The 24639-nt window shown below is 40.9% G+C and overlaps 1 protein-coding gene across 1 annotated transcript in view; it reads right to left on the minus strand.

Annotated features, from left to right (window-relative positions):
- LOC308125737 (cadherin-10-like) overlaps positions 1–23113 on the minus strand; it is a 37704-nt gene extending 14591 nt beyond the window's left edge. The window contains exons 1-3 of the mRNA XM_080489697.1: positions 22960–23113; positions 12000–12369; positions 2233–2527 (exon numbers count right to left, since the gene is read on the minus strand). Of these exons, the coding sequence (XP_080345823.1) occupies positions 2233–2527; positions 12000–12206 (502 nt within the window). The 5' untranslated portion in view covers positions 12207–12369; positions 22960–23113. The remainder of the gene's footprint in view (positions 1–2232; positions 2528–11999; positions 12370–22959) is intronic.
- Between the last annotated feature and the right edge of the window lie 1526 nt (positions 23114–24639).

Consider the following 24639-nt stretch of genomic DNA (forward strand, 5'->3'; position numbering starts at 1 on the left):
ATCGGAGTCACTTCCACATGAGGTCTTGTTTAATCCAGCCGAGCGTTTCAATAACACCACGGCGCAGATCCTGTCCTTGGCATTCAGACCTCTGCCGTGTCCTGTTCCAGTCCGACTGTCTCCGTGCATACTAATGAACCCTCCAACATCTGTCCCGCTCTGTCCCGCTCAGTCCCGGCGCTGATGGCAGAAAAGGAGGCTGCAGGTTGCTTGCATGCCTGGGTGGCTTGATTAGTGTTCAGCTTGAACATATGAGGCAGTTTATTAGTCCGGAGACGAGCTCGGTGACCCTCACCCACCTTTTGCGTCTACCTGCGTCCAGGCGGCTTGGAAATCTACAAAACAATCGCATTACGAATTCCAAATGTATTGTTATTTGTCACATAACCAATTGGGGGTTTTGATTTCCCCTTGATTGCTCCTGTGTATTAATTAGTCGTTGCATAATTGCGGATTGATTTCAAAGTTGCGTGCACTACTTTCATAAGCTTTGTTTATATTCATGCCAACCGCTCCATTGGTGGAACTTGAATGGAACGAAGTGGAGTGCAATGAAGCAGATCCTTAATTGGAAAGACTGGGACAATCTAAACTTTCAATATTTCTATTGCCTATTAAAAATGGCAAATGGCAATACTTGTTGTGAATGTCCAATGAGGCCCAAGCAAAGAAATAACAATCCCGCGAAGAGTGGAATAGCTGAGCAGAGCTGAATGCGGCTTTGTGTTCGACCGGTCCGACCGACAGATGAACAACACGGTGTTTGGACATATTCTATTAACTGTATAATGGCATCACTTCTTAAAAAGAATGGATGGGAAGTAATTAGTTTTCTATTAAATTTGTGTGCTGATTATATTCCCGATTTATTTTTGAATTCTTTGTTGCAGTCTGATGGGGTGCCTTGAAATCATCCCACTGAAGGGCTCAGCAATGAGAAAAACAACAGGAAGTGAGGTTCCAACCAGACTTTGATTTGGTTTGCCAACTATTACAGTCATAAGCCATAACATTAAGACCAAGGAGAAGGTGAAGTGAATACCACTGGAAAATGAAAAATGGATGTTCAGGAAAGGGAAGTGTGAGGATTTGGGTCAAAGCATCTCCAAAACCTGCAGCTCCATTTATCAGATGTGATGCAGGAAGGGAAAGAGGTGAAATGAAAACATGGCCACAGAAGATCAACACTTATGCTATTGTAGCTCAAACTGCTACCGTAGTTACAGTTATTTCCTATGAAAGGGTCTCGCAATAGACAGTGCCGCACAGTTTGTTGTGTATGAAGGGTCTGCAGTCTGAACCGTGTCGAACACCCAACACACAGAACTGCACCACAGAGCAATGGAAGAAGGTTCTGTTTGGGATCAAGTTGACAGCCATGCGCAAGGCATCGGCTTACCTCTGATGGCACCGGGATCATAACGGGAAGAAAAATGCCGGTGGGTCAGTGCAATGCTGTGAACAATGTTTTGCTGGGAAAGCCTTGGTCCCACCATCCATGTGGATGTGACTCTGACATGTTGCGACCACCTAAGCACTATGATCTGCAAGACCAGAGAGTTTATTTATGATCCAACCCCAAGTAAAACCAAGGCTGGTATCGCTGATAGCAATCTGTTACTGATCCAGTACCAATCCTAAAGCTTGTACAAGTTAATGCAGCAATCACAAAAGTCTATCTCGATGTGTGTGTTGTGAGGAAGAGGAGAAAGCTGTGGGACTGCTGCCTTCTGGTGGAGCAACACACCATGAAAGTGTCAAACTTTTAATGCAACAGGTTTTATTTTTTTGCAGTGGCACAATTAATGTAATAGTGTGAGACCCGGAGGGTTTGTAAATACTTGTAAATGATTTTACAAAAACAAAATTCCTAAGGTATGGCCTGCTTTGTAAGAAAAATATGTCAAACTTTGGTGATCGCTAAATTTGTTAATGTTTCTGAAATATTGGACAAAGTATTGTTGCTGTTCTCACCTTTATGATCAGCTATTGTCGGCCCTGGCAAACACATCCACACACAGCACAACTAGATTAAAGGTTCTCAATAGAAAAATCCCTTTCATCCACAATAAATTCAGTCAAAAACTTTGCGATTTTGCCTTTTGGCATGAAAATTGATCTTCACAAAAGCACAATTGATATGGGAAGTATCAATACTTTTGTCACAGGTTGCACAGGACTAATAGAAACCTGTTTCCTGATAGCAGTTCCTACTAATGTGCACCGACTCACCCACTTCCGACATCTCAGGGACGCTGGCAAAGTAGATTTCCTTCGCAAATTTTGGCGCGTTGTCATTGATGTCGTGGATTTTGATGTTGAATTCGGTGTCGGGCTCCATCTCCGCGTTGGTTCTCCGGTCCAAAACCTTGGCGTGCAGCGTGTACATGGCCTTCTCCTCCCTGTCCAGCCTCTTGGTGGCGTGAATATCCCCGGACTTCTCGTCGATCAGGAACAGGGTGCCCGCCCCTTCTCCCGTCAGGACGTATTTCACGTTGCCGTCATCTTTATCCATGTTGGAGTGAAGCTGGAAATAAGAAAGATATTGTTTTTATACACGCCAATACATACAAATATCAAGGCAGGGCAGTAAAATAACTGATGCTCCAAAGTAGAGGCCTCATATAACCTGATGTCAGGGCCTGCAGAGAGAATTCTGAAGGACACTACATAGTTTTTTTAAGCTAACTCAAGTTACTGGCCGCAAATAAATGAATAAATCTTCCAGTTCAGTAGTAATTGCCCTTGAGTTGAGCACCTCTCACGCAATAATAAAACCTCGCAACCCCTGTTGATGGCGTGGAATCTGTTTGCAGAATCAACACAGGCGCATTTCAAACTCTGCTCTTCAGGAATTATAGAAAAATAAAATTCCATTTAGTATGTGCAATTTTGATCTTTATGCCAAATTTCCTCTTTTTTTTTTTTTAAATTAGAGGTACTCTCTTGAGGCTGTTTATTCCATTAAAAAAATCTGTCATAATAAAAAATAACATATTTGTGACACATTTTGAGTCCAACTGGATTGAAATGTTGTGAAATAACTGAGTGCAGACATGCTTGGAGAAGGATGAACACTTCCACCTACATGTACAATAGTTACATTTTCCATTCTATTTTCCTTTACGCACACTGAGTCGAACACTTCAGCTCGTTTTTTTTTCCCCCTTCCCGATGGAAATGTACGCTATGTTGATGTCCGCCTTCACACCCTCACCTGAAACCTGCCACACTCTCGTGGATGCAAAAGATAATAGTGTAAAGCCGGCGAGAAATCTCCGGATCACAGCTCCGATCGGCGCCTCGCCGCTCGGCACTGTCAAGAGTGTGACATCCTCTATTACTCCGCTTCAAATTAGTCCCAGATTTCTCTTCCAGATTGTGCCTTTGAAGAACGACTAAAAAGCCTCACCTGCAGCAACAGTTGCTAAAATGAGTCACCTCTGACCCATCCATCACCCTGAAGGCTCTTCTAAGTGCCACACAGGAGTAATGGCGCCCTGCTGTGACAGACACTTGATTCAAGCTCATTACTGTACTGGATCTGTCAGCGGATATATTTAGAGCGCTATCTCATGGGCTCACATTTTAAATGACAAGTAGTTAGGGACACAGAATGTACGTCAGTAACTTATTAATATTAATGTCGGCACGCTGTGAGGAAACTAATTATTTTTTTCCCCGCAGTTGGAAGAGTGATGTCAACAGTACAACTTTTGGATGGAAATCAGAAATGTATTGCCAAAGAGAGAGAGAAAAGAGGGAGAGTGGTAGCTATTCTCAGGCGGAGTAAAAAAAAAAAAAACAACAAAATAATGGGGACACGTGTGGGGAAAAACAAGATGCTGTCAAGTTCAAATTAACAATATACCCCGGGTTTGGCACCGCGTTTGAAAAATATTTTCATGCAGATGAACTCCATTATCCAAAGTCTATTACGGAGGAATATCAGTCAGCTTGAGTTTGCACATATATTTGTGCTCTGAGACAGTCTGTTCATTGTTTGTGAATATGAATTCTCTCCTGAGCTGTAGGCCACTGAACCAGGGATTAAAGACGTCTGGTGGATGTGAAGGCTGCCGCTGTTATTGACTGTGAATGACAGCCAAAGCAGGAGAGTGTTTGTGTGGATTCAAATAGGCCTCATATCGGCAGTATGTGTGCGATTATTCCCCTTTATTATGATTAAAAAGACGGGGAAGAGAAAAAAAAAAGAAAAATACAGGAGGAATGCATAATCCCTCAGTCACCTTCTCGGCTGTAGGAGACGCTTGCTATGCAACGCCGCACCCCGAGACATGAGAGGAACATATTTCATTACTGACGCGCAGGACGGAGGCCGCTCTCCGTGGTAATGAGACCCGGAGCAATGTTTCCGACCACGTCACCCAGCTGGAGCTGCGTTTCGCCAAATCTTTTCATCATACACCTCAAGACTTGTTATGTGATTATTACCATAATGCCCAGTTCTGCTTGTTAATCCTATGAAAAAAGAAACAGGAGAAGCAGAAACAGAAACAGCATAATAAAAAAGAAAAACCAACAAGCCATCAAAGCAGCCTCTAACTATGCTGCCGACATGATAATAGTGTTGTTTTTTTGTTGTTGTTGTTTTTTACAGTCTTTGCAGAAACCTTTTTATGATTTACATATTTTACCTTCAGTCCAGATCAAACATGTGCAACTGGTGGCTCTGGGGCCACATTCACCCCTCAGACTCATTGTTTGTGTTGAGTTTAAGAAGATATCCAGACGTGGACTGGGATTACTCTGTAACTACTCGACTACTACGTGCATTTAAAGGTAAAGAAAATGCAATGCATGCATGTTGATTTGACCAAACTAATTAAATTACACGTGTAGCTATGTTATATTAACTTATTTCCCATAATTCCCATTTTCTTGGATCAAAATGGCCTCCCGTCCTCTACGAGGCGCCAGAGAGCTTCGGAACACGAGTGGCTGCAAATAAAATCTCGGGCTCAGGGGTAAGCCTTTTCATCGCATCGAAATAAAATAAACTAAGATTAAAACTGGGGTGATGTTTTGTTTTTTTCACTTTTTACGAACATTTTCTTGACCTCCCCCGTGGAGCCCAGTGAAAAATAAACTCTCCCAAAATAAATACTGAGCTCAGGGCCCGTTTCTATTACTTCAGACATATCAGATTAGAAATATTCGTAACTTTTGATGTCATTGTATTTGGTAGTTAACTTGTAATGCGTGTGATTTTTGCAAGATTTGTTCAGTCATCAAGGTCTAAATTTACACAATTAACACAAAATGAAAAAGTACCCACTGACAAAGTCGCTCGTTTACGCCTTGCTTACAGCTGACGATGATCCACAGCCTCACAGTATTCCCAAATATCATAGAATACTAAAAAGCACAATGCAAACAACTATTAAGAATACTAATGCTGGGCTAGGGTAACATATTGATTTGTTTAGGAGTGCCAGTGGTAGAAACAGATTTTATTTTTATTGGTTTGTATGTATGTACTTTACCAACTTCTCGCAAAAACTGCAGACCAGAATTGCATAAAATCTCAAGGGCTGATTAGCCATTGTTTCAGAACCAATCGATTAGATTTGGGGATGGATCAGCTCCATGTTAGGTAAGATATTTCCTCCGTTATGGACACATTGGAGGTCCATGGTAAGCCATCAGTAAGTCACCTTTTATTTTTATGTAGTTGTAGATTTGCAGTACCTGCGACATCCTACAAGGGGCACTGCTGCACCCTCAGCACCAATTAAAGTTAATTTGTTCGAGTTGAGTTACAGATCTGGACAAAGTTCTCCGTCGGTACTCTGGGTTCATTTCGTCTGTATTACTGGAGCCATTGGAGCAGAACCAGAAGTAACCATGTGGGAACAGTATGGACACCAAATGTAACCTCCAAACAAGATGTGCATAAAGGCCTCACCAACCTCTAAAAAGACCTTTTCAAAAGTTTTCAAAAATTGGTTGCTGCATAAACTCTTCACTCACAGTTGCCCCCAGTGGAGGTATAGTGTAATTTATTACATTTATTACAGCTGCATTCATTTTTTGTGTTTACCACATTAATTTTGATTAATTGATGTAAAAATATTGTGTTTAAAAGATTGTTGTTGCCTCAATCCAAATATTTTACGGGAAATAGTGCAGGACACAGATCCAGTTCATGTCAACTTAATTATTATGGAAAACTACTGACTGTTGATCAAATACAATCATTTTCATTCAACAATCACACCTGAGGAAAACTAAAGAAACTAAAGCCATAACCCACATCATCTTCTATAAGTAATTACAGACTGTATTTCACAGCACACAAGTCACACTTCTTCTAGTTGTTTGGCTGCTCATGTGACTTGTATATTTAAAATAAAAAAAATAAAAAATACCATCAAACGTTCGTACCATCTGTAACCACTAGATGTCACTGTATGACAACAGAATGCTGCTACAGTGCCACAGGAAAAAAAAACTACATTATTACTGTATTTGATAAGAGCGATAAAAATATGATGACAAGCTACGCAGCCGAATTTAAATTAAAAATAGAATACAAAGCAGTCGAAAGAGTTCAGAGCGTGATAAATTTGTGAAGGACTGGAAAAGTAGTGTAACTGTTACTGTGATGAAGAAAACAAAGACTAATCATGGGTTAAAAGCACAATACTTAAGTCCGTACTTAAGTCAGTCTGGACTTGGGAAAATAAATTAGTCTTATACACCAGACAGTGTTCTAATGGATTTATGCTCTTCATGACACAGATTTGACAGTCGTGATATATAACCAGGTGTGACCTATAGTCAAGCAATTACGGTAAATTAGTTTTAACCCTTACAAAGACTATTTTCAATCTTTGCTTTTTTGTTTTTTTATGTTCGAATACAGAAAGTATCTCAGTGTACTCAAGAAGGTTTCCAAACTACTGTGGCAACGGTGCAATTTTAATGTGTTCAGTGCTGTTAATGTTTCTATAATTAGCATCAGTGGCTAGTTCGCGGCAGTTACCATAGCTGTGGTGCACACGCGCAGTAGCAGCGTTTCATAAAAGTTGCGTTTTTCCCCGTTTCCACGGAGACGGAGTCAGAGCCTTTTCAAAAAGTTCCATTTTCAGTGGCTCTCTGAAGCATTTCTTTCATACATGTATGCCGAGAAAACATAAAAAATAATCAGGTGTCAGGCTTTCATCGCGGCTTTTAAGTCGTTCAACCTTGTTTGAATGGAAAATAACTTCCATTTTTCAACACAATGGAGGCGTCAAGTCGTAAAACTGGCATTTAAAGTTAACATTTCGCTCAATAAATAATAACCTAGAAAGATTTAGAAGCTTTTCTCTTTTTTTTTAAGTGGACGTTCCAGCGACATAACGATCCCTTCATTGGAGAACATATTAGCACTGATCCCGCTCGTCAAACAAATCTTAGGAGTTTGAAGTAAAGCGATGTTTCTGTTTATTTGCGTCACGTGCAAGAAACGGCTTGTCATATGTCGAGAGTTCACTGCGACAACAAACAAATCACTGATACTCTTGAGAAAATGTCACAAAGTGGTTTTTTTTTTTTTTTTTTTTGTTGTTTTTTTTTTCCGCTCCCCTCTTCACAAAATCAAATGTTAGCACGAGCGCGCTATGTTTGCAGAGATTTAGTGGCTCTCCTTTCAAGGCCTCGCAGCAACAAACACAGCCTTTTTTTTTTTTTTTTTTTCCTCCAAGGCCTTTACAACAGAAGCACAGAAGAGAGCCTTGATGAGTTAAATCGCCTTGCACAAACACTGAGGAATTGTCAGCAAAGCGGCGAAATCATTGGCAATTCTTGTCAGGTCTCTGGTTCGGCATTGCTCGCTGCTGCAGAGAGGAGATAGCAAAATAGAGCAGCGAATGGATACAGAATAATTACTCTTCCTACTCTCTGCCTCTGTCTTTTAAAGAATCCTCACTGCCGGAGCGCCGCGCCGTGATGGATAATACGCAGGTTGAAGTTGCAGCTTAGGGTATCTCTAGTGTGCTTTGTATCCGCCCGGCACAATCGGTTTGAACGAGGAATAAATATCGGCACAACAAAGCCAGCAGCTACCTTGAGTGTTTAAAATTGGGCTTTTTTTTTTTTTTATTTCAGACAATGCCGGGGAATTTGGGGTGGGGGGGGTGTACTTCAGATGCACCCCCCCCCCCCCTTGTTCAAAGTTTTGTGGTGGTGTTACTCGACGTTGCGAGCGTTCACACTCCGAAGTAGGACAGCACAGCTGCAGACAAGACGAACGCTCATTAACGCCAAAACTCGGACTCCAAGCGTTTGTTTTTCTCCCTGATTTCTATTCGCTCCCATGAAAAACACACTCTGCCTTAATAAACAAGCCTAAAATGTCATTTTTTAAATATAAAATAATAAAGTTGTTTGTCTCACTCAGCAATATTCAGTTCATGAACTTCATCTGGTTTTTTTTTTGGGTTTTTTTGTGGTTATTTTCAGACCCTTCGGGTTGAGAAGCAGGCGACACACGAGCGCGACCGTTCTTTACATCATATTTGATTGCTACAATCAAGGAATCAAACCTCAAGTGACAACCAGCGAGTGTGTGCGGGCTGATTGGAGAGGCCTGATTGAACGCGAAATAAACAAGGTCTCCCGCAGAGCGCCGCCAAATGCCATTAAGTGATCTTCATGTGGAAGACCATCAAGGCTTTGATGGCTTTGTGCCGGGCATGAGAGGGTTTCTTTCAACTCGGGGCCTTTCTCTCTCTCTCTCTCTCTCTCTCTCTCTCTCTCTCTCTCTCTCTCTCTCTCTCTCTCTCTCTCTGTCCTTTTCACCATCACTCTTTCCGAACCATTCTGTGAATCACTTCGCTTTAAAAACTGAAAAACTGATCAAATAACTTGTTAATTGGTTATTAGAGAAACCGTTTCCTTGGGATCCTTCGATATTAATCATTACGTGGTGTTCTGATGTGTCCTGTTCCTAAAATGTATAGAAATTTAGGAGCGTACATATCCACTGTGCGAGTGTAGAGAATTGTGCAGAAAACATAAACGTATATGAGTCAGCGAAGCTTCTTTTTCGGCTGATGGAAAGATGGTGTGCTTCCAAATAAGCAGTGTTGCATTTGTGGGATGAGCGATGGAGAAACTGAAGGTTTCTGCCATATGCAGAGAAGACGTAGCTTAAATAATATAGTCATTATATAAATATATTTTATGTATTATCAATATAAAATTTTTCATATTCTTCTGCTGATCCCACAAATGCACGGTCCTTATACGTTTGACGCAATTTCAAAATAAACAGTTTATGTTACATCAGATAAATAATCTTCTGAATTTCCTTAAGTAGTCTTTTTTTTTAGGTTTTAATAAAACTTATATTAAATCAAATTCATTTACATAGAGTTTGCACTTTTAATCATATTATTTTATTCAATGTATAAGTACTCATGTTGTACTGGTTATTGTTGCAACAGTTTAAATGAGTAATCATGTAGGTTTTTTTTACTGAAATGTAGTAAAATATCAAATAAAATATTCTTATATTTAGTGATAATATACCAAATTGTATTTGCATTTTTATAGTAATATTTTATATACGATGAAATATTAAAAATGAATATTTTTTTTATTATAAATAAGACCAACATTATAATACTAATCATAATTACAAAGAAAATAAGAGACAACTCCAAAGGGAAAAAATATTTATTAATAATAATAATAATCTCCCAAAATATTGTTATTGTTGTTATTGCTGTGGTTGTCAGTGAAAATATTTTTTGCTTATATTTTAGGCTTCATCGTTATTGTGTATAAAGCAGCTGAATCAACATCATCTCACATTATTTCACTCAGTTTCAGTTTCTATATCTGGTCTCTTTCTCTCTATCGCCCTCACAGTCTGTTTGTCTGTCAGCTCGCTGAATTAGCTTCTTGTCTTCTGAAATGGCAGCACGGAGATGCCCTATTTCCCCCCCCCCCCCCTCCCGTCCTCCACCTCCTCCTCTTCCTCCTCCTCCTCCTCCTGCACTCATTTATTACAGCCTGGTGTTTTCCTGACACTTTAATCGTGACTGATATTGGACACAGGAAGAGTGGGGAGCTGCCGAATGTGATTGCTGTCACGCCGCAGAAGTTTGGTGCCAAAAAGCATCAAAGAGTGCAGAAAAAGAAAAAAAAGAAAAAGGGAAGAAAGGAAGAGGCAGCGCCACGTCACCGGATGGCCCCGTTTATGGTTGGCTTCGCTGCTTCATCACATAACACAACAGGGTGAATTTCATTGGCCGTCCAGACTGATCTTTCTCTGCTTTCTCTCGCTCGCTCTCTCTCTTTGCCACATCACGATGATGCTCTCTGCAGAAGAAGTTGTCATACCCCCCACCCCCCCACCCCCCCACCTCCTTCTCCACTTGTTTACTCCAGAGAATGAGGCGTGTGATGAAAGCCAGCTTCCTCTGAGGAAAATTGGCTGTCGACAGTCACCTCATTTCCCTCCCTGGAGTTGATAACTGTGGCGTTCCCCCCATCACACCTGTCTTTATGCCGCGAGCCGGGGTGAGATGACAGGAACCTCCAGCAGCATTGTCCCAAAACCGCCTTTCTTGTCACACTCTTTGAAGACATCTCTCCTCTGATGTCTGATTTTGATCCCCGACTCGCTATCGATTATTAAAACTGAAAAATTACCTCCGCCATGTGTTTGTGGTTTTTAAGCCATGCGTGAAATTACAGCCTGTGTTACACTTCAAAACGGAGACAGATCTGTTTAAAATAACTATTTTACTGTCCTGAAGAGAGGTGAGAGGGATGTTCCATAAGGACCTGCAGGTGTCACTGTCTACTCGTCCCACAAATGGTAATTAAACAGGAAAATAAATCCCTTGTTTAGAGTAATTACCAAAACGTAACAATAAAATATTAACATACTAAATGCACTTCAATATTTTACAATAACTTATATTAGTGCAGCAAAATGACACTCAGTTTATTTCTTTCTTGATTTAATAAATGAAATTAATGCATATTTAATTACTTAGCTTTTTAAATTGTATTAATTTTTAGTTTTGGTTTATTAGTCCTATCATTTATTTACTTATGCATTTATTGATTGATTTATTCATTCTTACTTCACCATACTAACATTTTTGAATAGTTTTATTGCTCCTGTACATGTTATAACAATGTTGGCGTCAGGAGGTTTCACCGTCTGCCCACAAATCCCACAATATCATGTTCATTACAAATATTGCACAATTCTTCTTCTTCTTCATGATGCTCTCCTGCCAAGAGATGTAAGAAGAATGTCTGTGTGTTTCACCATCTGCTCATCCCACAAATGTATGTTTGAAAACCATTTGATAGAGTGAAAATAAGCAGGTTTTTCCAATATCATTGCATTTGTACGTATGGATGCTCAACTTCTCAATGTTTATTTATATTTATGCTGGTAGCAGTCTTTAGTTTCAGTTAACTTCATCATTAATTATTGAAACATTACAAGCATATGTTGTTTCAACCACTGAATTAGTTTTTGTGTAGCTGTGGTTTGTATTATTTTTCTCATATTTTATATATTGTATTTGCCCCTAAGAGATGTGAGGAGTCTGTGTGAGAATACAAGTTCATATTTCAACCAGTAGGTGTCACTGTCTGCACATTTTACCTCTTTTGTCCTCCTGCCTGCCTTATATACTGAGTGTATTTTGCTCTGACGCCTCCTCAGGGGGTCATTTTGGGATTCAATCTGAGCCGTGCTTGTAGCTTCATTAGCAGTGAAATTTTAAACAAGCATCATGTATTTCTTTTTTAAACGCTGATGGCAGCTGTCCACCAATCAATCACTGTAGCTTTGAGTCTACGTGTGTTTAGTGTGTTTAAAAGTACTGTGGAGGGGGTGAAACATTTGTTTCGATCAAATAGCTCCAGTTATTCCCAGCATCAAATTCATCTTGTGCCACTTTCGCCGAGCTAAATCCTTCTGTAATCAGCCTGCAGACAGAATGTCGTGGACACGCTACCTTGCCCACGTATTGATGGTCGTTTCCCGTGTATTCCTCCAGCAGAAAGAATTGATTCCACATCCAGCCGCGCTTGGACCGCTGCAGGATCCGCCCGTCGCCCTCCGCCGTCCCGAACAGGTTCCCCATGCTACCGGGCGTAAAGGGAAGGCCGGTGCCGGGCCACGGGACGATGCAGAGCGCGAGGGCAAGGAGTACGACTATCATGGTATATAGATCCGTTAGGCAAGGGGGGAGGGGAGAAGGGGGTGGGCGGAGGGGGGGGTGCCCGTTTGAATTATGGTGATGAGCTTGTGAGAGGGTGAACGCTGGAAGGTGGAGTCATCAGTGGAGACATTGTATTCCCGTATGTGACGTTCCGTTTTAGTCCCTGTGAAGAGAGGAAAAAGCCGTAAGGAAAGAAGTTGAGAAAGGTTATGGACCTTGTTGAAAAGGGGTCATGTTATACAAAATTCACTTTGTAATGGTTTTCCAACAGTAATATGCATCCTCATACTGGGAATGACGCCCCAGAATTGAAGAAAGTCTGTCATCTCTCTCCCTGGCTTATTTAAAGTTTTAAAAAGTGTGTTGCTCCAACCAGCCAATCAGAAATCAAACACTACAAAGTGTCATCAGGGGTTGAGCCAATCACAATCAAGGTAGCTCCTCCCTTTGACCCTCCCACAATCAGGCAGTTCAGCTCTGGCACATGGCACCACGAGAGGAAGTACTTCCTCCTCTTCCCAAGATGGGAATGTGTGGGCGGAGCCAGTCCAGCGCACACAGACACAGCAGATTCAGAATGCAGCTCCTATGATCCAATATTCAAATAGATGGAAATCAGGAAAAAGCTGGATTTGGGGCAATAAACGTTGAATTCAAAGTTTTTGGATCAATGAAATCCATGTGTAAGGGTTGAAAAGCTGAATAATATGACCCCTTTCTATCAAAGCGTTTAGATATTGGGTCCACATGTGACCGAAGTCCTGACAAAGACCTAAAAACACGCCAAAACCAGAAATAAGCAACAAATTATTGAAAAATCCATCCATCTTGTACACCTCTTTATCTTTCTTATTGTCACGAGACACTTAAAAACGTAGGAAGACAACAATCGACCGAAAAACACCATCGCGTTTGCGTTTCATTTTGCATTGACGTCAATATTTTCAAATTGATTGGCGTACACACAGAAACACCATAAATGCCAAAAGATGATGCAGCTTTCCCGTGGGGCCAGTAGTGGGTGCTGTGTTTTTGTAATACAAACACGAGAAAAACACAAAACAAAGCTCTTTCGAGCTGTCTTTCTTCATTGCATATATCTGCCCTATATAATCACTGTGTCTCCACATATGCAGATGACAGTGTGGTAAATTGTACACTTCATTGGTGAAGTGTTGGTAATGGATATCCAAAACGCAACAAAAGGTTGGCAGTTTTCACTTGAAAACTTTGTGTAGCTTCCTAAACTCAAACTGAGCTGAGAGACAATTCAGTGTTTGACTAGTACAGAACAAAAGGCCAAAAATCCGAATTACTTCAAATATTGTATAATAACACAGCTACAAAGAATAGATGCGGATCTCTTTCCTCTTTTAAGCCTCTCTTGTGGTCAGACTTATTACAGTATTATACTGGTATTGTCATCACCTGTGGGGAAAATATGAAAAAAATAACCTAATTAAATTGCATTCTTGACATCATGTCATGAACCAGAAGAAACTGGGATAAAACCCAGGGAGAACATGTAAACTCCGTAAGAAGAGGGAGTACTGCAAACAACTATACCGCATTTCATCGTCAATATATTAAATAATAGTTATACGAACATCACGCAAAAGACTGAACTCTGACGATTGATATTTTGGGGCATTTCAAAAGGGCAGAAAATTCAGTTTGACTAAAATCTGCAATGAACCAAAATCAATTCACGAAAACTGAAAGATTTTAATCGAAGAGAAAGAGTGGCGTTATATGTATGAAATCAAGTTACAATGCACAAAGACATTAACGTCATCGACGTAAATGTTTGTTTTTAATTGTACCTCTTATTGAACAACTTTGTTGTACTTTTACCTAAGACTGTGCGGCAGCTTGTCGACTTGTTTACTGTTATGTAAATATAAGAAACTGGGGTTTTGTTACGAGGGAAAACTTAATGAAATGTACGTATCTATTGCCGAGTCAGTCACCTTATTGATTGCAAAAAATAGCATTGTCACACCAATGGATCTCATCTAAAACACTTCAGTGTTCAGACTGGGTTACTAACTATGTAGCTCCAGAACCAAATCTGGCTTACCATATGACTCCAGATAGTGTAAAAAAAACATTATTCACCCAACTTTTCAATTCAAGTCACTGGTAGTTCCTTATTTGTCGGGACAAAACACAAAAGGATCCATTTCAAAACACTTCAAACTCAAGCAGAATTGTCAAACGTATGGTCTGTGGACTGAATCAGGTCTGCAAGTTTGTTTTGTGTCAAAATGTTAAAAACATTAAATCCTCATTTTTTGTGGCGTAACACAACCCTGAGACCCAGAACTGAACAACCAATGGCAGTAATGCCCATAGTAGACGTTAGTATAAAAGCTAAGAGAGCTTATAATTATTGACTAATGGTTAATAGTTCTTAAAGGATTTAGAAGTTTAGTTATCTTCTATTATGTTCTGTTGTCTATTTACACTTGTGCTGTTGAAATTAAGCTTCTCCAGTGTTTGTACTCCAAATTGTAATTTTTGTATCAGTAGACTTATATTGAATCTATGATCATAATGTTAATTTAAAACATTTAACATGTCTTCAGACCCCCTTGAGAGAACTCTTTTGGAAAATTTTAATTTTTTAATATTATTTTCTAGGAAAGTGGGCAAAACTTACTTTGTAGAACTTGTTAGAAAAAAATCCCAAGAAGTGATAAATGCTATAGCAAAACCAAAGAAATCCAACCAAAGGCCTGAATGAATCCGAGAGCCAACAGAGTGAATGTCAGATTCAAATGAGGTTTCATCACTCACGCTCTCTCGTTTCGTATTAAAGTGGTTTGACTTTGACGGACTCGTGATGTTTTAGGGCTCGTGTGACAAACCTTTTCCTTCCTGACGTTGACGTCCTGTAGAAATCATCTCAGCTCATTTCACTGGATTCCTCACAACCTTCATATCATACTTTAAAGGTTCATTGTGAAAGTGCTGTTAACTCAAACACAGCTAATGTTAAAAACTCGCTTTGAGTAATCTAATTACATCATGTAGGTCAGGGGGTCTGCGACCTTTATGACCAAAATATACGTTTTCGCCATTAAAATCAGCCTTTAAAATGAAAATACTGCAGATCACAATGTTTTATACATAACTTTGCAATGTTTTTTATATAAGTTGATATATAAGTTTATAAAAATTTTAATTTGTTACTATTTTGTTTCATTATGAAGTGTAATTTAGACATTATTAGCAGACATTTAATCACAATTTTTTGTAGTTTTTCTGTCAGCCATTTTAGTTGATTTAGCCATTTTGACTTTTTCTAATCCCATATACAGTATATTCTACCTGCTGGTTCTAGTCTAGTCATCTTTCTACTGTTTTTAGTCATTTTAGCAGTTTTAGCTCTTTGAAGCATTTGTTTTTAGAAATAAAATTTAAAAAAGGAAATTATCTTAATTTACCCCTTCAAATGTATACTTTTCCTCGATTCATCCACTTATCTAAATTAAAGTTGAATGCAAGCTGAGGTCAATCACCGACTACACCCTGGACAGTACTAACATAAAGACACAATCAGAAAAATAACCATAAAACAAAACCAATGATATTCGAGAGATATCAGGAGCACAAATAAATGTGTTACGAACACAAGTACCACAATGCAACGTCGTGAGATCATCAGACATGTGAAGACATGTATGTGTTTGCCGATGTTCTAGAGATACGTTCAGCAGAAGACATTCTTCTAAGACACAAAGAGACACACAAGTACCACAAAAGTAAAGCAGTGCTAATTAATTCAATTCATTGAAATCCATGCTTTTCCACAGATCTCAAGAGGAGAAAAAAATGTGTTACTAACCCACAGAGGGTGAATTACACCTCAAGTACCACGAAAATTAATGCGATTGTTTCAACTCCAAATCTAAGAATCAAACCAGTCGACTCTCCGTGTTGCTGGAGTGCGAACCACTAGTCCACCGGCGCTGCCTTTTCTTTATTTTAAGAGGTAGATCATTTTTGATTTAGCGAATCCAGCGCTGTTCACAATCAACCCTACTTCAGCCTCCTCGTCTCCCCGTGCTCGAAAAAGAGTGAGCTGCACTTCACTAATTATAAGTTACATTACTGATGATGTGCAAACACTGATGATACGCTCGAGAGCCGGCGAGCCTTTCAGTGGCTCAATAGAGGCGAGCGTCTCTGTGGAGGCAGAGTGCCTCCCAACACGGGCAGAAAATGGATTGTCTTTCCTTTTAACCCTTTTTCACCTAATCTCCACCTCCACTTCCATCTCTTTGGTGCACCCATTCCACAGATCTGATTTCGTAGTGTTTTATTCTCCATGTTGTGATGAAGGTATTCTGTGTTATTGGCAGTTTTCCTCCCAGTTCTCCACTCCACTAAAGCCTGCGTCCCTACTAGGATTGGTCCTGATAGGTAATTTGGGCATGCATGCATAATTCATAAGCTTTTGGGAGTTAATCCTAATAAATCTTCCCTCTCTTGCTCAAAGAGCCCCGTTCAAAAGGGGCCGGAGTACCGGAGCTGTCCGAATGAGCTCTTGCCCAGGAAAGAAAGGCACAGTTTTTTTTGTTTTGTTTTGTTTCTTGTTTTAGCAAATTCCCCTCCCGCTTTTGTTCGGAGCTCTTAAATAAAGACTCGTAATGTCGGCGGACTTGCTCGCGCCAACAAAAAGGCTTGACGTGCAAATTAGCATTGTGGCTCCATTGATTGAAACTGAAGTGCCAAATAAATGAATGTAATCCTTTTGAAAAAGGGAAGTCAAAACATTCGGCTAATGAGATCCGGATGTAAAACATGGCCCAGTCTGTTTATTCTTATTAATTCTGACGCGTTAACTCCGCCGAGTCTTTTATATCTGCAGTTATTTCAAGTGACTCCGAAGAAACTCCGAGATCAAAGTTTCTTGTGAAGCGATGTTTTCAAGTAAAACACAGACAAATCAATGTGGTGCGTTCATTTTCAAATAATTAACATTGCATTGAGTTTTGGAAAAGTCTGTTCCAATAGGATAAAAACAAGTATCACCCATAATTTTCTTCCTAAAATGTACAAATTAAAAATATAAAAGGCACACTGGGGAACATATTGTAGCCCTTCAAAGAGCTGGAGAAAGATTTAGTTAAAAATCAGTGTAATTCTAAACTAATTTGTATATATGACAAAATTCGGAGGTAACACGCTCTCATACAGCTACTGTAATAAATCATCTGCACAATATGAAGCTTTGTTGCCATGCTCCGATGTTACTATCCTATCATGCTGCCATGCCACTATGCTACGCTACCAAGTAACATGCTATGATGCTGCCACACGAGAATATGATACCAACGTGTTGTGAAGCTAAAATGCTATGACTCGACAGTACTTCCATGCCACTATATGGACACGCCAACATGAAGCTATGCTATCATGCTACCATATTGACATGCTAACATACAACATGGTGTGATGCTACCATGCTAACACACTGCTATGGTTAAGTGCTATCTGACCGGACTGTATTTTCTATCACGGTACTGTAATTACATGCTACCACACTGCCATCCGGAGCCACAGCCGCCCCTGTATCTACCAATATATGATCCGAGTGTGCAACTGTGCCACTATACTACTATATTGACATACACCATACTGCTATGTTGTGATGTTACCAGAGTTCAATGCTAACATGCTATAATATGATAATATGACACCTTGCTATGCTAACCGTAGCATTTTAGATGCTAAAAAAATAGAAATTTTTTTCACTTTCTCTCTCCTTTAGTTCTTTATGAAACCATTTCCACTGAATTTAAATTTAAATCTACACGGCATGTTATTAACCAGCTAGCAAGGAGCACTTATGAGGATTCTAACTTTTCCCGCTCCCGTCTGGTTCGGTTTAACTCGAAAACAAAGGTTGCACATCTTGTTGTCTCCTTTTTGTTGATTTTGTTCGATGTGACCTCCTCCGTCTTCGCACACTTTGCAACCGCCACTAAATAACAACCATCACGTAGCTGTAAAAAAAAAAAAAAGATTGCAGATCGGTGCTTCATTCTAAACGTTGTTTTCTTCACGTCCATCGCTGGAATCAGGAAACGCCGCCTCGCAATTAATCTCGTCTGATGCTTGTGATTGCATTTTCTAATTATCATTCCAGCCCGTCCTTGAGTTTTAATAGCATTCTGGATATTAATCTTTGATGTGGCCTGCCTATTAAGCATTAGGGCCAGTGTTTCCTTTCTGAGTCGCTCCAAACGCCCCATTAAAGGACGAGCGAGCTGAATCCACGCCAGATCCTATAGACTCCTGAATTATCTCGGGTAATTTAGCCAATTAAATCTCAGAGTTTTACGGAGAAGGAAGGGAGAAAAAAATATGATTAGATTACGTGGCGGGCGACTTATATCGCCCAAAACACGGGCGAACGAAGGGACGATATGCTGTTTAAGTGTTGTGGAGGGCTGTTATTCCTAATCTTGGATGGAGAGCTCCTCTCTTCTGCTCTGCTCCACTTCTGTAATCTGCAAATTATATAGTCTTGTTTTGCTGAATAAGAATATTTTTGATCTGATATAAACTAGGATATGCTTCCTGGAAAAAGGCAGAGCATTGCATATTAGTCTTGGGAAGGAATTATGCACATTCTTAAAAAAAAAAAAAAAAGAACAATGCAGACCCCCCCCCCCTCTAACAAAAAATAAATAAAAAACTCCTAAACTGAGCACTGCAACTAAGCACTTTTATGGATTCTCTGACTTTACTGGGAGGACAATTATGCGCAATATGCGGCAGAAATCCAGGCTGGAAAAGCTCGCTAAGAGGTCTTACATGCATAATAAATTGATAATCCTTTATACATGGGAGAATATTAACCTGTAAATTGGCAGTCTGGCCGCTGAAAACTTTTTGGGGGTTTTGTGGTTACCAGTTTGCAGCGGAAGGCGTCCTCGCTTCTCCAAGTCGTGTTCTGATAATTCAATCCCGAAAACCAAGCCGGATTCCAGCGAGGGGCTCAGGAAAATAAGCTTTATTAGCCGCTCCTTAAATGACACTGCATATTATTATCGAAGCACAAATTACCACAGACACTCACGTTTATGCACCGAAAAGTGCAGAAATCCAAAAAAGCTGCATCAGACTTGATGCCTATGTAGACGCATAAGAGCATTCAGCTTTCACTAATACATAACTGTAATCAAATAGATTGAACAGTTATTGAAATGATAGGGGGACTACATACCTTCCTGCTTCTTGAATGATGAATGATTGTTACAGGCACAATGTAGAATTAAAAGTTCATTTTGTGATTTGGATTGATCACTGGAAAAAAAATAGTTTCATTTTGTGTAAAATTAGCTGGAATGCTTTCATTTCTTATTACTTTATAGCTTAAAATGGTCTACTTCCCTTAAAGATATATATTATTATATATATGGGGACATTCATCTGTTTTTCTGTTGTTTTATTTTAAGAAAGTGCTTCCAAACACACATGTCCCAGTTTATAAAAGTTAAAGTATTAATTGCATGTAATCAGAAAAGCTGAAATTACCATGGATAAGTGCAGAAACATCTTGTTATAGACTGACAAATCCCTAAAAACCATCATTGTTATAAAAGGCTGCAGTGGAATTATGTTTCTGTAATTTGTACAATGCCTTTCAGTATTTATATTTTTTTCAAATGATCTATTTCAGGAGGGTTAAGACACCCATCCTCCCTTATATTCCAGTGAGGAGTTTGTTTATTAGAGATAAAGTTGTAAAAAGGAGATGTATCATGAAGCCTTGCTGTTTATTTCATAGACTCCTTAATTGATACTGCATGTAGTCATGCATGACAAATCAACACAGAGATGTGCGTCCATGCACAGAAAAGTGCAGGAACGCCATGCGACTTAATTAATCTTTTTTTTGGGAGTATCCACTAATTGATCATTTAAAAGCCGTATTTACCATTTATTTGTTCAGAAATGCACTGTTATATTTAGTTTTTTCATGAAAAGGTTGTGCAACCTATCCCCTGACCTGCATTTATTGCAACAAGCTACATGTGTGCATTGAGGAGCGTAGAAACATATAAAAAGCCATTTTTAGGACGTCCACCAGCAGATACCAGTAGACTTACAGGTTTATAGCTTCAAGCACCATTTTCTGGTCATTATTGGTGTCAGTTTACGGTTTCTCCCAATTCAAAATATACATGCATCTATGTTATATCCAGAATAAGTTCTAAAAAGTGCATTTTTAATGTTTCCAACGATACATTACATAGAAAGCTGCAGGAGATTTGAACCATTTCGGTTTATAGCTTTATAAATGTGTCCTTTTGTCAATATAGTGTTTTCATTTTTATCCCTTTAGAGGTTAAAATTCATAGTTTCATCATAATTTCATCACATTATTCAGGGATGAGTCATTTATAAAGGAAAAAGTGTTGAAAAAAAACTGCTTATTTCGAACCTGACTGCTTTTTGAATGATGCTCTACACAAACACCAGAGCAGAGAGGAACAAATTCTTACATTTGTGCACGAAAACAAACTCCAGGAGCAATTTTTAGGAGCTTGGTATTGTTCATTTGCACCAGTTTATAGCTTTAATTGGATATTTTTCTGAATTAAACCACCCATTGTGTATAATTTATCTGTTTTTCTTGGGAAAAGTTGTCCAGACGACTCATTTATAGGGAAAAAAATGCGACATAAACTGAATCTAATCTGTAGATTTATAATCTGTAGATATACAGATTAATTCATCTACAAATGTGTGCATGGAAGGAGTCCGAAGGAAGGAAAAACTGGCGACTAGGAAAGGCCACAGAAGACTTGATTTGTCAAGGTTTTGATCATTTTGTGCATAGAATACCATTAATGTTATGTAATTTCCTCAGATGATGGGTGTCAAAGAAAGGGGGGGGGGGGGGGATCCAGACAATGTACCCCTATGATTTGCACCTCTGTGCACAGAGGCAGTGTTATGCAACGCTCGCAGGACTCGCACAGTAATTAGTCTGCAACTCTCTACATGTACGTCGAAGGAACTCAACAAGTGGTTATGCAACGAGGAAAAATAGAGGTGCAGAGAAATGATGGTGTGTGTGTATGTGTGTGTGTGTGTGTGTGTGTGGGGGGGGGGGGGGGGGGGGGGGGGGTATTAGATGTAAAGGGGGCAGAGGAGAAGGGGTGTTGAGGGGTGGGGGCAAGGTCATTATGATTAGTCTCAGTAATCTCCGATCCGCTCCTGGTCGGGTGATTTGTGGCGAATAGATGCAGTTTATTCCCAACAAGCGTGTACGTGAGGCGCCGGGAGGGAGGCGGGCGGCGTCGCGTGATTGGCAGTTTGAGTGTTTCAGTGATTGCTCGCCGGTATTGACGGAGAGGTGCAGGCGCGTGGGGGGGGGGTAAATCTGGCACGAGGGGCGTCGATGCAGCAGAAGATGCAGCACCTGTGCGAGCCTCCACTTGGTGGAGCCCTAGACCTTCACAAAATGTGCATTGAGCCCCCTCCCCACCACCACCACCACCCTCCTCACCATTCAGCCGGCCGCAGCAGTCGCTCTCTGGCAGACCTCAGCAAGCTTTACTCATGTTTTGAAATCCTCAAAGCAATTTTGTGATACAGTGCACACTTCCTTGTTGAAAAAGCTGCTCGGGGAGGAGGGGGCAGGAGTTTACGTGTGCCCCCTTTTTTCTCGAGAATCCACCCTACATACGATTCCACCAAATGCTTTCTGTTGCAGGCTGAATAATGAAGTCAAACTGGGCCCAAACAGTACAAATCATCGTCTTTTAAATTCCCCGTTTCTTCCTACACATGTTGTTTTTGTTCGATAAATATTCATGCGTCGATCCTTTTATAACCCAGCTGTGGCGAGGCTCATGAGAGCCCGCCTGTGTGGGAGCATTGCGTTCCCACCTCCTTTTCATTCGAACGCCGAAAGGTCACTCCGTATCTGACGAGCATGTTAGCGGCTAATTCGCTCTAAACAGTAACCCGCAAACCGGTGATACATCACTTCTGGAGGAGAAGAGAGTGTTGGGAACAGAGAGAGAGCGAGAGAGAGAGAGAGAGAGGAGAGAGACTCAGGGGTGGATTAAGTTTGTGCTGTGGAGGATATGCACATGTATCCACACGCACACACACACACACACACAGACGGAGCAGTGCCGGCTGGCTCGCTCCGGTCGCGGCGCTCGAACACGGTGATTTATACACCTTCATGCGTTTTTAGAGATATGAATGGTACAGTGCCTCTCCATCAAATCTGCCCCGAGCAGCACATCGCACACACACGTATGATTCACCCTCGTTCTCTGCACACACAAACACACTAACACACACACTGGGCTGAACAGGTGCTCACGTACAGTCATGTATGTGTCCATCCTGCACTTGGCATGCACTCGTCTCCGTTTCTTGCACTTTTAAATGAAAGTTTTGTAAGATCCCAGGCAGAAGTTACACTTCAATGTGTGACAGGTGTCATGGGACGCAGATTAGAGACCATATGTACACTTCATCCTGTGAGGATTAAGTTTTCTTGAAGCAGAAAGACAAAAAAATAAAAATAAAAAAATGATTGAAGTTATCCACACGGTGCTGCCTTCGTCAATAAAAAAAAAAAGAACAGAGGAGCACAGCAGCCCCCCTGGAGTCTGCACAGAAATATAAATATATCCAGAAGAGGTGGTGGGATGAATGAACAGAACGGAGGAGGAAAGAGAGGAAAAAGGAAAACAAAAATCTCCCTTACCTTTATTTATTTTCTCTTCCTTTTTCTTTTCTGTGATATTCACAGCTTAGCATCCATCTGTGTCACTGAGTGCTCGGCGCTGTGTTCCCACTCCTTAGCAGTGCTTAGCGCCGGAGAAGCTGACTCCTCACGGCAGTGCTTACATTCCAAGACTGACAACAGCACAGCTGGTGCGAATGTGTATGGGAGAGAGTGTGTGTGTGTGTGTGGGAGAGAGCGAGCGAGTGAGCGAGAGAGAGAGAGAGAGAGAGAGAGAGAGTCTCCTGCTTGCATCCCTTGCTCTATGCACATTCTCCCTCTTGCTCCATTTCTCCTCCCCTCTCTCTCTCTACACTTTCTTTCTATCATCTCTCTCTCTCTGTTTCTCTGCCTCCTCCCTCCTCCTCCTCCTCCTCATCTTCCTCCTCTCTATCCCCTCCTCTCTCTTTCTCTCGCAGTGCATCACTTCTGGCGGTGGATGTCACCGAGGCTGAAGCTGAGGCGACTCTGCCCCTGATTGGCTGCCATTCACAAGTTAGCGATAAAGAAAAAGGGAGCGAGAGAGAGAGAAAGAGGGAGCGAGAGAAAAAGCAGGACGAAAAGCAAAGCGGAGGGAGGAAGAAACCAAAGGGTGGGGGTAAGGGAGAAAATAGTGCCCTTACATCCCAGTGAGCATCAGTTGACTGTGGAATAGAGAAACGGGGGAAGGTTAGAGGCTGAAGAAGAGGGTGGACTCATGGAAGGAACGCACTTTTTCTTTTTTTCCCTTCTTCTTCTCTCTCTCGCTCTCTTTTTGTGTGTGTTGTTGTGAATGCATCCAAGAAAAGCTGAATGTGTGTGTGTGTGTGTGTGTGTGTGTGTGTGTGTGTGTGTGTGTGTGTGTGTGTGTGTGTGTGTGTGTGTGTGTGTGTGTGTGTGTGTGTGTGTGTGTGTGTGTGTGTGTGTGTGTGTGTGTACATAAAGAGGCAGCACTGAGAGTGACTGACTGAGCGGCTGTGTGATGTTTGATGTCCAAAGCAATCGGCCCCATCTAATCTCAGTGACAGAGGAATGAGGTGCGTGTGCGTGAGTGCATGCATGCGTGCGTGAGTGCATGCATGCGTGCGTACGTGCGTGCGCATCCACACGCACGTGTGCATGTATGCTCATGCATGTGCTTGTGTGTATGAATCTTTTTCTTTGCACAAATGTACATGTTTACGTGGGATAAATGTACAATATGTGTCGTGGTTTGTGTGTGTGTGTGTGTGTGTGTGTGTGCTTTCCCTCCCTCTCTCTGACTTGGCCGCGGGTGTGTGGCAGGTGCACATGCGATGGAGGCCGTTCTGTCATCCCTTCTCATTACAGGCCCCATGTTAGATGCATATCAATACGTCTCCATACTGTATGTGCTACTGAGGGTGATATGGCAATTTAATTCTACTGACTTGATGGAAAGGCGAGCAGGGGACTATATATCTCGGGTGCTGACGGGGGTGGGACAAATTATTAGGTGCCGAGATCCGTCCCCAATATGTACCTTGAGCGGATAAATGATTGGATGGAGTGACTTTGAAATGCGCGGGACGTCACTCAGAGTAGCGCCGACGATGAATAATTGAAGAAAAGCAGCCGGGTTTTTTTTTTTTGGTTGTTTTTTTTTTTTTCTCCGGCCAACCTCATCCCAGCTCAAGTTTTTATCTCCTGATATCAGTGTGAATA

The sequence above is a fragment of the Lipophrys pholis genome (assembly GCF_963383615.2).
Source record: "Lipophrys pholis genome assembly, chromosome: 20".
In the NCBI taxonomy this organism is placed as follows: domain Eukaryota; kingdom Metazoa; phylum Chordata; class Actinopteri; order Blenniiformes; family Blenniidae; genus Lipophrys; species Lipophrys pholis.